The sequence below is a fragment of the Mixophyes fleayi genome, unplaced genomic scaffold (genome assembly GCF_038048845.1).
Source record: "Mixophyes fleayi isolate aMixFle1 unplaced genomic scaffold, aMixFle1.hap1 Scaffold_28, whole genome shotgun sequence".
Taxonomy (NCBI): Eukaryota; Metazoa; Chordata; class Amphibia; order Anura; family Limnodynastidae; genus Mixophyes; species Mixophyes fleayi.
In genome coordinates this window covers 1596615-1612578 of record NW_027446866.1, presented here as the reverse complement: position 1 = coordinate 1612578, position 15964 = coordinate 1596615, and the positions used below count along the sequence as shown (strand labels likewise).

The window sequence follows — 15964 nt, the reverse complement described above, 5'->3', positions numbered from 1 at the left end:
AGTCGTGACCTTCCGCAACTTTTCCCGTTTGAGCTGCGTTTTCATGGCGAAATTCCATAATGCGTAATTCTCTGAGCCTTTTAATCTTGCAAAGATCATACTGGCCCCTATACTGTGATTTTTTCCCTTGTATTAAAGAACTTTTCTGAATAATCAGCTTCCTTGGTTACTTACTACCATTCTTACAGTGTCTCTACCTCTGGTACATATTCCCATCCACTCCCACTATCTGTTGGGTTCCCACAAGACCCTGTCTCTGGCCCTCACCTTTTCTCACTATACACCTTGTCATGGTCCACAAGGAGTCAATTGGATCTTCTTTGACCTGTTGAGATTGGTGCTACTGCCTCTAGATAGAGTCTAACAATGCAGATGGTTTTCGCCAGGGATCCAGCAAGGACATTTGGACTTTGCAGCTTCTGCACTGCAGGTCGTGGCCCTCTAGGTGAGTACCCAAGAGATCTGGCAGAATAGGATAACTGAGAGCTATCTAGCGATAGCACAATAATAGAGTGGAGCAGAACAATCAGTCTGCAACTGGTCCTCGGATGCAATGGTCTGCGGAATGTTACCACTAGACAGTGGAGATAGCACACACGGTGCAAGAGTCTGCAGACCTGTACACAGGTGATGCTAGAGACAGGGTGCAGCGGTCTGCTGAGCGTTACCACTAGAGAGTAGAAATAACTCACAGGTGCGGTAGTCTGCGGACCGATACACAGGAGGTATAGAATATAGGATGCGATGATCTGCTGAAAGTTTACCACTAGACAGTGGAGATGAGAAGCAGGATGCAATAGTCTGTGGAGACTGAAGGTATTGGAGAGACTGGAACCCATGTCCTACAGAGACAGGTAACTGACTAAAAGAACCGGCACATAGAAGAGGTGGGAGTTGATAGTTATAGTGCTGGCAATGAATGGGCGGCCAATCAGCGAGTGGTAAGAGGCACAGAACCGCCAAAAACATGGCCGCCAGGTGAAGCCGCACGGAGGGGAGACAAAAGGGCAGGTAGGCACTTCGGACCCCGGGCTGTAAACCCGAGAGTCCGGCGTGGGACACACCGCTTCTCTTGACAAACTAATTTACTAATTTGGTGTACATTGCCACATCTATATTGACGATACCCAAATCTACCTCTCACTCCCCTGACCCCTCCTCTTCTCTGCAAAATTGTCCCAACGCTACCTATAGCTCAACATGTCCAGAATTAATCATCATCCCTCCTCCCAGAGTTAACACCTCTCCTCAAATATCGCCCCGCACCAACAACACCACAATTTCCTCAGTCTTTCAAGCTTGATGATTCGGTGTCACACTTGACTCTGCCCTCTGCTTTATTCCTCACATCCAGTCTTTCTCCCAATTGTCACCTCTCGATTGGAAATATTGCCACATTACACCCTTTTCTTACCCGAGATGCTACCAAAACTCTTATCCTTTCTCTCATCTTCTCCTGCCTTGACAACTGCAACCTCCTGTTATCTGGTATTCCCCTCACCCATCTATCCCCTCTTCAGTCCATCTTAAATGCTGCAGTAAGGCTGGCTACATACAACAGAATTTTCAGACCAATGTGTTATCTACAACAATTTTACTAATGATTTCTTTCCATAGCTGAATGAGATTTATAGTTCTGCTGAATAATCAAATCAAACGATGGTCGGTGCTTTGGAACTATATTGATCATCGTCTAAGTGCACACTCTAATGCGATATCGGGCTGAACGGTTGTTTATCAGGTGATTGGCTAGTTAATTGGCTGCAAACACTGTAGTGGTCATCTGTACAATTCTGTAAAATATAACGGTGAACTATTATGTTAAATCATGTGTGCAGACCATACTAGGATTGGTCATTATGTCAGACAACGTTTCCAGACTTCAGCATTGTCTGACATGTTTCAGACACCGAAATTCAGGAGCTTTTCGACAGCATCTGGATTTTGAATTGGGAAAGCATCTCAGAGAGAAGTGCGCACTCACCTCTCACATCCGAAAACAAATCATTGCTTAGAAAGGGACGTCCACATTTGGACAATTCCAGGCGGATGGCCCCTTTAATATGCTCTCAACTAATCTCTAGCACAGCAACGATTAACTAGCAGCTCCCATGTCTCTAAGACCTTTCAGGTTGTAAGAAAATGCAGTGATGTTTTAAAGCCTGTTTTTCATATTGGGTCAAATTCTCATATCTTTTTTCTTTATGTTCAGTACGACATAGGTCTTGAATGAGTAAATCCTGAAATATATGTATATGATTACTCTTTGACTCTAAGGGGTAAAACTTAGATGTTAATTTCATACCTGATTTCGAAGATGAATCATGATTATTTTCATAATTTTTAAGACAGGTCATATCCTTCCTCGCAAAATGTCTTTTTAAAGTTAATTTGCGCACAAACTTGTGTACATCTATGTATAACTGAAATTTATTAAGATGTTTAGTAAGAGCGAATGAGAGGCCCTTATTCAATACAGAAATTTCGGGTTTAGACAATACATGTTCTGACAGGTTGAAGATTCCTTTTTTCGTTAATTCAACACTAGAGGTCACAGATACCTTCTTTTGTGAATTCTGGATTCCCCCTCGTCTACCCCGTCGTCTGTATATCTCCTTTTTAGGGGGGAGGCTAGTTTTGTATTTTCCTTGAAATGCGTTTTGTATTGTGACATCCTTTCCCGTTTTGAGGGACCTGGAGATAAAAAATCATCCGTCTCGCTTTCGGATACTGATAGAGTTGAATATCTATTCCTAAGTTGGGGTTCAAAGTGAACTTGTTTATTAGATTTGGGACTAGATGACACTGTCCCCCTTCCCATTGGGACCTTACTCCATTTATTAGAAGTTACAGAAGGCCTTTGGGATAGTTCCCCATACGAGGACTTAAGATCAATTTTAGATTTAGACCATTTTTTTATTTTTGCTTGTGCGTAATCCCTTTTGTCTCTCTGGAATTTGCGCTCTTTAGTTTAATATATGTATATATATATTATAATATGTGGGTGCAGTTTTGTGTATAGACTTGTATGTTAGTAGAAGTATTTAATATTGTTTCCTGTAAAATAGGGGCATTCGTATTTGAAGAACATTTAACAAGATTTAGATTAGATTAGCAGCTGCATTCAAGAGATTGTAGGGTTGATAGTCTGAATAGGGGAAGACCAGTAAGGTTTGGTATATACTACAAGTTTTTCAGCCAACTATTGGGTCAATCGAGCTATAAACGACAATTCGGGCCAATATCTCATTAGTGTGTATACTTGAACGATGAACGATACTCGTTCCAAAGTACCGATCTTCGGTTCATTTGATTGTTCAACAGAACTATAAATCTTCTTTCAATGTCATTCCAATCCTGCAGTGTGTATGTACTTACTCTTTTCAGTCGACGGTTATGACAGTTGAGCACAGATCTGAGGGTAAATCTATATATATATGTATAGTGTGTACTCATGAATAGGCATGCTGATCAGGACTTTAAACCAAAGGCACTTATTAGTTTCCTAAGAGAAGAGGAAGAGATACAGAAGAGGAGAGAGCTTAGGTCTGAGTAGTCCATCTGATAGAGGAGGAGGAGAGGAGGTGGATCCAGAAAAACCAACACTGAAAGAGTGATTTGGTAAATAGGAAGCACCAAGATAGGACAGAGTTCTGAAGCCTAGAGAATGTAATATTTACATGAGAAGTGAGTTGTCAGCAGTGCCAAATGCAGCAGAGAGATCCAGGTGAACTAGAAGCAAGTAATTGTCTATTTGTAGCACAAAGCATGGGGGAACTTAATCTATTTTAGTAAATACATAAGAGTCTGTTTAAAAATAACAAACATCTAAAAACATTGACCAAATGCCTTTAAAAAACAAATGAATGCAATGCAGAACTGCAACTAGACATTTTAAAAGAGAACACTGTCATTGTGTATTACTGTATAGTACTGTATTGTGCCAGAGTACTGTATTGTGTCAGGTTAATGTTTGTGTTTTGTTTTTATAATATTAACTATTTTGTGCTGGTCCCGCCGCTGTACTGGCGATGGATCAGCCTGCTGCTGCTGGCATTGCCCTTAGAGTGTCGACATTCTGACTGTCGACATTACTGCTGTCGACTGTCACAGCGTCACCATTTTAAACATGTCAACAGAATAATTCTGTCGACATTTGCACTGTCACCATTTTGGTGTCAACAGCATAACAGTTGACAGAGTCAATGTCGCCAGATTGTACCCAACCCGTTGCCCACAACTGTTCTAGACGTACCCAACACGCATACAAAGGGGACAACTGCAATGCTAGATGTTGTGTATTCCTTTATTCTGACCACAAGCTCTACAACCAAATCACCAATTCATCGTATCAAGTCACCTCATTGAGTTACAAAGATATGCAGGTATTGAGGATGTCATTAGCGCCAAGAATTGCAGTATTCTTTCTATTTGTAATGTCTGTTATGAATTATATGATATAGCTGTTTTCACTTGTGCTTTTTTTGGGCCAGATACAGTTCATATAACATGGGTGTTTTTGATTACAAAGATTTGAAAATATGCACACACACCCCAACAACACTTATTGATTTCACAGTACAGTCAGTTTTGGGGATCTGTCCCCTTGTACTGATTTTACTTCTAATGATCATAAGACTGTATGAAATTTCACAATCACAAACCTAACCACATAAGTCAGCAAACTAATCTCCTTTATTTTCCTGTACACTCCATTGCCTTTCTGTTTTTAAAGAAGACACATCACATTGACAAGAGCCTCACATCACTATACTGTTCTGTTGGAGTACCCTCCAACAAAGTCACACTGCCACTGTCAAATGCAACCCTTTCCTCACAATATGACAAGAGAGCATACAGGTCACTGCTTCCCACAAGATCAGCAAACTCATCTCAAGAGCCCACTTTCAGCAAACTCATCTATCCCGGCACACTTTCAATATTAGGACAGACATGCAGGAGACAACGATTGAATATAATAAGATGTTCTTACCCTAGTATACAAATCCCTCGAATTATTTTTTATAACATGGAGTAATGTCTACAGTAATGGCAAGTAAATTGGTTTAGTAATGAGTATATGCAATCTGATTTCATTTTCAGGTGGAGTGGAAGCTGTGAGAGACCTGATCTTGGTGAATTCACTTCCTTTAATTTCAAATTCTGATACATCTATGATTTGCATTGCACCTCAATGGAGTTCTCCAGAAACCATTACTATCGTAAGAGACTTTGATGCCATTGCAAATAAGCTTCAAGACCCTTTGGAAGTTACTCAGGATGAAATAAGGAGATCAGCAAAGAAAGTGTTGTGGAAAAAAGAGAAAACAAGCGATGCTATTGGAGCCTATTACTGTGAATGGAAATCTCGAGACACTGTGACAAGGATACGGACAATGAAAATGTCAGCACAAGGTAACTAGTGCCTTTAATTCACTGCGTTGCCAATGTCGTTCTGTAATACTTTCCTAACTGGTAACTTAAATTACTTCTTATTCAGAGCCTCAAGGGTTTGTGCTCTGTAAGTAATTTGAAAAAAACACACACACAATGGTGTTGTTTATGCAGAATGCAGTGCCGTTCAGAAGCTTTTCTTTTGTTTGAAGCATCACTGTGGACCTCAATTTTTGAAGCGTACCTGATATGTATCACAAAACACCATAGTTTCACTGTCAAGTTACTTGGCTTCTCTTTGCACTTGGGAGCAGCCTCTGCAAACTAAAAGTTTGTCTCTATGTGCAGGGAGGCGGAAAAATCTTTAGGAGCTGCACTGTACAACATCAAAGTGCTACCTCATATCTCTCTAGTGCATAAAATGTTCAGATTTGCTAAACTACGGCTTGTTCTAGTCTTATTTATGGCTTAAATAAATCATGAAAGTAAAGGGGCAGCTTGATTGTTTTTATTACATTTGTCACTTTTGTGTTTGTGAAGCTTTTTATTACATTGCTTGGAGTGTCCTAGAAATGCTTTTCATGACCAAAGGCCTATCATTTTAATGGGACCCATTCAGAATGGAAGCGCATCTACAGTCCCCATGTACAGTGCACTATAAGGTAATAATCCAAAAATTGGCAGCATGCCTCCTCACCCACATTTCATCAAATCCTCAACAAGCCCCATCTTTAGAAAGCCTGGGATGTTTTCCACTATAACAAGGTGAACATGAGCATGGGTCACTCTGCTATAATGAAAAACAGTGTAAAGCTAGTAACTCAATGTTGTATTTCATCCCTAACCCAGAGGCTACCAGGTCATGTTAAAAAGCAATGGGGCTCTCCCCAACCCTCCTGGGCTATAGAGGACAGAGTGGAACCCTTGGATTGTTGACTTTGCCTCCCTAGTGGTCCCAGTATAATGGAGAGAATTCAAAAGGATACATAAACTTTTTTTTTCCACTTTTTTTTATAATGGACCCCTATGTGTTATACTGTAATGGGACTACTAGGGTGGCAAATTTGCCCCATGAGGGTCCGTACAGCCCAGGGGGGACAGGAGGAAGATCAGTTGTCTTCAGATTGGGACTGATAACACCTTAGAGAGTGGGCAGCCAAATATGTGCTATTGTGCAAAAGGCATAAATAATCTCCACTGCATTGCTGACCTATGTCTTCTACATTCCTGGCAACCTACGCCATGTTTTTGCTACTTAATAGCAATGGAGTACTAAATGCTTCTCATAGCACAGTGCAGTTTATTATCTACCATGCATTTATTTCACATTTCACTTTTTTTTTGTAGCTTCTTTTATCCCAACCTCATTGACTATCACTGGAAGTATAGGAGAAAATGTTACACTCAGTTTTGTGAAAAAGGTTCTAACAGATGAAGATGCAGTATTCTTCAAGAACAGTGAGTGATGGGAAACATTTACATTTTTATTGCTGGGAGCCTTATAAAATATATCAGTATCTAAAGTCAATATTTCCATTGAATATGATTGTGAGATTTGATATTACTTTATTGAGATACTTTTATTAATCTTGGTCATGTAGTTATTGCTCTTGGTAGATATTTTCTATTATGTGTTTATCAGACACACATTAATGTATCTCAATGTTAAGCAGATGTTTTGCATGAAACCGATTCTCAAGAACAAGCTGCATTAGGGAGGAATTTATATAATACATTATCGATGTCATGGGATTCACAGGACAAGAGATGTTATTTTCAGTGGAACTAAACAGATAAAACTTGCATCTATTCAGAAATAAGAAATTGGAATAAATATGAATACTATACAGATGTCAGTCATACAATTCAAGTGATTGCTGTTGTGTAAAGAGGACTGTAAGCAAGTAAAATAATACCCATTCCATTGTCTGTTTTTTAAAACTAGTATTCTTAATCAGTAAATATATTTCAAACGTTTCTTAAATATGTCCACGTATTTATACCAATAGAATTACTATGTGCTGGATGTTATGTGATCATAGTTTAGATAAATAGCTAAAAAACAGGCTTTGTGAATATAGTGTATCTCAGCTTACAGAACAAGAATAAGAAAAGAAAATAATAGGGTCAGAAGGAAAAAAAGACAATTCTTCTTTATGTGTATATGAACAGTTATTTATAAAGCATCTACATATTACAAATCACTTTACATGGAATATTCAGTCATTCACAACAGTCACTGCACCATTGGAGCTTACAATCTATATTCCCTGTCATGTGATGCAGACACTAGGATTAATTTTGTTGGAAGCCAATTAATCTACTAGTATGTGTTTTTCAGTGCGGGCGGAAACCACACAAACAGGGGGAGAAAATAAAAATTCAGTACAGATAGGACCCCAAATGGATTTGAACCCATGACCTCAGTGCTGTGTGCCAGAAATGTGCATCACCCTTAATGCAAACTCATAATCTGTTTGGAAGAACAAAGAATGCAAATTAGCATATAATTTATCTACCAACAAACACTCAGTGGCCACTATATTAGGACACCTGTACAGCTGCTCGTTAATGCAACTATCTACTCAGCCAATCATGTGACAGGAACTCAATACATAAAAGGATGCAGGATATCTATTTGAATTCCATATCACTAAAGATGCAGATGATATAATAAATTGATATGTAATTCAATCTCTGAAATAAGTATTTCTAATGACTCAAATAATATATTGATTGGAGCTATATCACAGTCTCTGAAATAAACATTTATACTGATGCAGATGATATCTTGAATGGATCTATATAGCACAGTCTCTGAAATAAGCATTTATAATGATGCAGATGATATTTTGAATGGATAAAAATCACAGTCTCTGAAATAAATATTTATTCTGATGCAGATGATATCTTGAATGCATTTATATAGGGGTGTTAAATCTATATCTCCCTTTCAATTCAGGTTTATGTAATATAAGGATTTAATATGCTCTCAAGTTTACTCACAAGAACCAGGGTATGATATACCAATACCACTTTTCCATGGTTTCATTTCCCAGAGGGTTGTTTTTTTTTTAAAAAAAATTGTTTCTTCTCACAGATGCTTTGGCTTCATAGATAATTCTTCTTACATATATTTCTATCATTGTAAGCTTTTTCTAATAAAGGTTGATCTCCAAAAATACAGCCTTTTACATATATATCTCTTAACAGATCAATCTCATTAATATATATCTATCTTCTCACAGTTCTGTTAGTTAGTTTTCTCAGGGCCATCTTAACAACATTATGGGCCCCCGGGCAAATCAGTGCACCGGGGCCCCTAGATATAGATATAGATATAGATGTATACAGATACAGATATAGATATATAGAGATAGAGATAGATAGATGTACTTGCTCAGTGACCCTTGTAGGTTTTTTTTGCAGATTTTTTTCTTTTGCAGGATTATTTATTCTCATTATGAGCCGTGCCAATGGGGCCCCCATGCCCGTGGGGCCCGCGGGCAGCTGCCCATCGTGCCCAATGGAAAAGATGGCCCCGAGTTTTCTCCTCCTCACACATAGGTCTGTCCCTCTCTCCCTCACCATGGTGTCCAGTAAAATCGCTATTACTCTTCTCTCCACTGTAACTGACACACTCCCGTGTCAGTTCTGGTACAATTGCACAATATCTTTCCAGAAGCCAGGCACTTTGGGATATATAGCCCAAGTCAGCGCTGGCTTGGGATGGACTTTCATAGACATACGACAGCGTGCAGTTTGCAGCTTCTGAATGATTTTTTGATTAAACAGAAGCTGACATTCAACACCAACACGTGATAGTACAATTCGGCCTTCTTCTATAGCACATTAAACTATCTTGTCAGGTTTAATTCAACACTAAGTACCATTTATTTAAAATACCACATATTGTCTGTTTGTCAGTAACATCTTTTCTCTTTTTGGGTCTTCATGTATCTAGATTCCTTTTTTCACTCTGTACCAAAGCATGAAGTGTCACGTCTGTTAGAGCACACCATAACCAATGTCCAGCCCAAGGATGCAAGTGTGTACTTAGTACGCTACATCGGAGGCAACCACTTCAATACTGCTATTACCAGGTTAATCGTCAGAAGTAAGTTGTATGTGATATTTGATTGCTTTTTATTTTCTGCCCTGCAGGTGTATGTACTATTCTTAACTAATCAAATATATATTGGTGTATATCAAATCATGAGAGTAATGGGGGTTGTATTTTAACATTGACCAGCTTAGGGTCTTGTCTCACTTTCTGTTTTAAGCAATGTTAAGCCTTTTTGATTATTTGTAAGTCAAAAGGATATGAAGTATAGTTTGGACTTCAACTATGTTATTTGTGTTGTTTTATTTACCCATAAAATTCAAATGACTTTTGCACTTGTATTATCTTAATTTGATTTATGTATCTATTAGCTGAAGTAGCCAGCGCTCCTTGGGTTTAAATCCTCAAGTTATTAAGTTATCAATGAGTTGGAAGTAACTTTCAACCTTTTAAAAAGAATTAGCAGCTTAGCAGCTCTTCCGACACACACATGAGGTGACTGCCCATAGTCGTTTTTGTATTTATATTAAATGTCATCCAAATCCATCCAGTGGAAGACCCAGAACAGACTCCTTGGGTCAAAGTTCTGCCCAGTGTACACCAATGGGAGGTCCAACCGGGACCCTAAACCCCCTAAAACCTGTCCAGGATCCAACTGGACCACCTCGCATTGGTTTCATTCCAATTGGTGCAGGGGTGTCCGAATGCATGCTCAGAACAGGCTCCACAGGTCAAAGTTCTGCCCAGTGTACACCAACAGGAGGTCTGAGTGAGACCATAACCCCCATAAAACCTGATCAGGATGCAATTAGACCACCTCACTTTGGTTTCATCCCAATTGGTGCAGGGGTGTCCAAAAGCAGGCTCAGAACAGGTCAAAGTTCAATATTTTTCGCATTGTCGCTGTAGCTTATTTTTTCAATACTAAATAACTATATAAGATTTGGTAGCTATACCTTGAGAGCTGTGGAATATATTCGCCAACAAACAAACAAAGACACATACTTCTTCTTTTATATATATATAGAAAGATTTTACTACATTTGCCATGGAAGCAAGGGATTGTTTATACCTTATTCTGTGGCTGTTTCTCAGTTTTCTGTTTTTTTAATATGAAAATGTGGGGTCATAAATATAGTAAAAAGGATTAATATAGTTAGTTTTAGATTTGTAAGAGGAAAGGTTGCCATGAACTGACATTATACTGTTAGAGCTACTTGATATTTATAAATGTTTTACATTTTCCATGATAAATTTTACTTTTCAGGATGTGGACCTCAGAAGTGGGGACCACAATGCAATATAACCTGTCCAGAATGCCATAACAGTGGTGTTTGTCATGAGGATACAGGGGAATGCATCTGCCCTCCAGGCTTTATGGGGACAACGTGTGAAATGGGTGAGCCATGGATTATCAGCCACAGCTGAATTGTTATATACACCGTGGTGTTATCAATGGGGATATTAAAAGGTGGGAAGGTTGGAGGAAAGGAAGTAGAGAACCAGGTGGCAAAGTTGTGGCGGGAGTAGGAGTTGCGTTGCAGTCATCTAGCCAAGGGGTAGTTAGATGACTGCAGTGCAGAGTTGGAAAGGGGAGAAGAGACATATGGGGATAAATGTATCAAGCTGACAGTTTTCCGGCAGGTTGAAAAACCAATCCGATTCTAGCTATCATTTAGGTAGTACATTCTACAAAATGGTAGCTAGTATCTGATTGGTTGCTATAGGCAACATCTCCACTTTTCAAACCAGCCGGCAAACTCTCTGCTGGATACATTTAGCCCATGATATCAGTCAGAAATGAAGAGGAGAGGGAGGGTACAGGGGAACAATGTTGAAGGTGTTGTTAGGAGATAAAAGGATGCCTACACTACTATCTAGGTGGCCATCAGGGGAGTGTGTGTGTAATGGATAGACCGCCAAAGGAGAAGGCCTGCAGGGGAGACAGTGTCAGAAAGTTGGATCCAGGTTTCAAGGAAGCTGAAGGATAGAGAGAGGAAAGGGTCATGGATGGAAGTATTTTGTTACAGATGGATCTAGCATTCCAGAGTGCGTAGGTAAAGGAGAGGACCTTAATAGATGGATAATGTTTTTCACACGACAATCCTGATTTCCGGTGGTCAAAAGAGTTGTTGCTAACCAGAAAAGGTATAGCTCTTCACTAAATATGGGTGTGGTGTGGGAGGATGTGTGGGGTAAAAAACTTTCATTAATCTGTTTGAATATTAGACAAAATAAAAAAAAGATTGCTTATGTCTTAACGCAATACAACTCTCACTGACACATTTAAGACTACCCCTCAATGAGTAATAAGGTGGTGTAGCAAATATGCAGCAATCCTAATATTTGAGTTATGCTTAAATGCTAGTGTTTATCTCAATAAAGTCCAGAAAGACTCGGTTCCTTCAAGTTTATAGAGACATAAACTTTGGTGTAGTCCCTCTTCTTAAATATGGTTTGACAGATTGTTTATAGAACATGTATTTAGAAAGGTTCTTCTGAGAAGTCTTGTTGTCACACTACACATTTATGTTCATGGTGTTACTTCCAGCCTTGTACATTTCTTTTTTTTCTAGCATGTGGTGATCACAGATTTGGTACAACCTGTAAAGAGACCTGCGGAGACAAAGAAACCTGCAAGTCCCACATGTTCTGTCTAATGGATCCATATGGCTGCTCTTGTGCCTCTGGCTGGAAAGGACTCATGTGTGATGAAGGTACAATACAGAGTCTGGCATACAAAGCACACCAGTCATAATTTCCATTTTATATATGTATTTCTTCTATACCCAACCCAGTACTGTAGTTGAGACAGAGCACCCAATTGCTGTGGCCTGCAACTATTTTATTAAATACTATTATACAGTACAACACTAATATCTTTTAATCAACAGATGTAAATGTAAAACAAATTATAATTTCATATTCTAAACTCTGTGTTAGACATTGACAAAGTCAGAGAAACATTGGAATAAAGAGATACATCTTACTTGTACTGCTAATTGAGCAGGTTTAATTTCAAACTTTTAAAACTGCTTAGGTTTCTAAGGATGGTATACTATAGACAATCGTCATTCAAGCAATGCCTTGTTTAATCACGGTATAATATAGACAATCGTCACCCACGCAATGCCTTGTTATACAACTAAAATGTGGACACAGTGGCACTTATCTTCCAGCACCATAAGTACTTTGGGCCTGATTCATTAAGGATCTTAACTTGAGAAACTTCTTATTTCAGTCTCCTGGACAAAACCATGTTACAATACCAGGGGTGCAAATTAGCATTCTGTTTTGCACATAAGTAAAATACTGACACAAATACTTGATAGGTTATTTGTACACTGAAATTTAGAGTTCATATTTGTGTGCTACATGAAAAAAACAGTCAGTATTTAACTTATGTGCAAAACAGAATGCTAATTTGCACCCCTTGCATTGTAACATGGTTTTGTCCAGGAGACTGAAATAAGAAGTTTCTCAAGTTAAGATCCTTAATGAATCAGGCCCTTTGTTACTAGAGCAGAATCCCATAGTGTAAATATTCATACTGTAAACTAGGTGTTATATCTCCCTTTAAGCAGTGTTACTGATGCTGTATATATCTCTACTAGCCTGTCCAGATGGTTTTTATGGACCTGACTGCAAGCTGAAGTGTTCCTGCCAAAGGGGAATATGTGATAGGTTCAAAGGTTGCATCTGTCCTCAAGGATGGCGTGGGCTGCAATGTGAAAACAAAGGTAAAGCAAGGTAACACTGTATTGTTATATATTGATGACAAGGCACAGAGGAATATCATATTGCATTATTAATCTTACAGAAATCCACCTTTTTCATTACATTATTGTTCTGCTAATGGGTAACACCACTTAAAGCTGAAACCTGAAATAGAACATCTTCCTGCAATTGCATATTGAATACTCATACACACATTGGGTCTGATTAATCAAAGCACGCGTACTAAGAGCAACCTGCGTTTAGTATTAAACGCATGTATTTAGGCTTTGCGCACTCCTGAATTCATTAAGGCACAGACCCCAAGATACATGTGCTGTTGAAATCAGGTGAAGGTCTGCTGTGCCCTACTACACAAGACACTGCAGGATACGTCCATTACCTATGTGGAGTATAAATTTGCAAAAGAATGAACAGAAAAAACAAAATTGATTTAATGTCATCTGATAATAATAATATAGTCATTAATGATAAAACAGTTTAAAAAAAGTGTTTGTTTTTTTAACATTTTTACAGTTGCTCGTGACTGCAAACACATGTTATAGCATGCATATGAGACTGTTATCACTAATGATCAGGACTTAGACTAGCCCTGTAGCTGGAGCAAGAGTATCAGCAGAAAAATAAGTAGCGTTGAGATGGCCAGATCTGGATTCAGACATGGCTGTGTGCTTGAGTTTGGCACGTCCTTACTGTACAGTAACACTGACAAAATGTCCCTTCCCTGCCCCATTCACTCACTGAAATAGTAGGCTGTAGTAAATGTTCTTTGTGTTCGAACACAGTGTGAACAAGGCTGCGTTCATGGACGTATCTCCCGGGTTCAGGGCATGCACAGAGTGATACACTCAAAATCGGCAGATACGTGCTTTGATGAATCAGGCCCATTGTTGCTGTGATTTGATAAATAGATTGAGAGAGAGTGTTCACGGATCTAAAATGGTAGAAAAATGAAGTATGGACCTTTCAATAGTGACTGAAACATCAACAACGTCTTCATCATTCTGTTTTGCAAAGATAGATGGACAGATTGTAGTATGGTACAATATAGTATAGTATTAGGACAATATATGATCTATGATCAATTACTTACACTGTATATTTCTCCCAATTGTTCACTGGCTAGCATATTGTACATTCTTACATAACAGTTTACTTTGTGTTGTGTGTACTTGTTCAATACTACAGAACTCTGGTAGTGTCATTTATATAAACAAAAATAATAACAATAATAATACTATGGGTTAAAATACTCCTCTAATAAGGTGCATTGAAGATGAATAGTTTTGTTGGCGTTATATATACTTACACAAATAATAGAGTGGCACTTATCACAAAGTACTTACATGATCCGTGAACACTCTCTCTCAAGATCACATAATGTCCCTGTAGGTAGAATAAAAAGATCAATTGATGGATGCTAATGGCACAATACTACATGGTGCAATGTCTGTGATTTACAAGTAATGTCAGAATGGAAAAAAACGAGGAAAAAATCTTATCAAAGCTAAAATCTTACAAAAATACAAACAAAACATAAAAACTAATTACCAAATTACAAATACATAATAGTCCAATAATAAACTATTAGCGCATTAGGACATTCTCAGTACAGTAAATATATATTTGAGTTATTTTCAATGTGATCTGTACCTTTATTCATTTGCACTCCTTAAATTTCACACATTTTGGTGTCATTTTACACATTTGGATGATTGTACGAAGTGTGAAATTAAGCAGAGCTGCCACATTTCCAGTAGGATGTTCAGTAGTCTGTATCCCAGTCTTCATTGCGCATGTTTATGGTTTTTTTTTTAAAAAAAAAAATACAAGGAAAATAAACCACACCTACATCCTTATTGTTTGTGTATCTGGAATAGGATATAGGACAATGATTAATTTGCTAGAAAATGAATAGCAAATTATTTAATGGAAAATTATTGTTAGAGTCCACACAAGTGTGACATTGTAAATATTCAGCACAAGAAGAGAAAAATGTGCTTGACATAGCTGCTCCTATGTTCTTTGTGTTTCTGAGGTAGCTCTGTAATAACAAATGACCCTCATATTGCAGGTCTGCCATACATCCCACCACAAATACAAGAGATGGAAACAACATTAGAGTTGAACTCTGGAATTGATTTTAAGCCAACATGTAGGGTCAGCGGCTACCCAGCACCTGCTGCGCAAGAATTCCTTCTATTCAAAGTAGATGGCACCACGTTTCAGGTTGTTTTCTATGAATGTGTATCATTGTGAAACACTGTTACGCTAGCTTGGATGAAATATGCATGAATACAGCTTAATTGAGCCACTATTATTAAAGTAAAATAACATTAGCAGTGTTTCATTGCTTAAAGAACTATTCCACTTTAATAAGTGATTGTCCTCCGTCCTTGAATAGTGGGAGATTCTGACCTGGGATCCCCTTCCTATAAGCCGGGAGTCAAATAAGTAGGAAAAAAGAGGGATTTGGTCCACACTTTCAAATTCATTAACTATATGGAAAGGTCTATCACTGTTGTTACTGACTTAATAGAATAGAAGACTAAAAGGCAGAAGCACACGTTAAGCATTAGAGATATACTCATCACAATAGGAAACATATGTGTACCATGCAGTGAAATGGAGAGCAAAACTGGAATTCACTCCTGTTCGAAACAGCTTGTGAAATTCCATCACAGATTTGCCCATCTGTAGTAGATAGCATGAAACAAGTCCTCAAGTTCTTTGATATATTGCTAAAGATGAGGACAGAGGCTCAACTTGTGT

General features: G+C 38.4%; 1 protein-coding gene across 1 annotated transcript; it reads left to right on the top strand.

Moving 5' to 3' along the window:
- Positions 1-366: 366 nt before the first annotated feature.
- Positions 367-15451, top strand: LOC142126980 (angiopoietin-1 receptor-like). The gene is made up of 8 exons (XM_075194303.1): positions 367-445; positions 5104-5415; positions 6742-6852; positions 9359-9511; positions 10725-10856; positions 12034-12174; positions 13072-13197; positions 15267-15451. Exons 1-8 carry the CDS (start codon positions 367-369, stop codon positions 15449-15451), a joined length of 1239 nt encoding a protein of 412 aa, XP_075050404.1.
- The last annotated feature ends 513 nt before the right edge of the window (positions 15452-15964 follow it).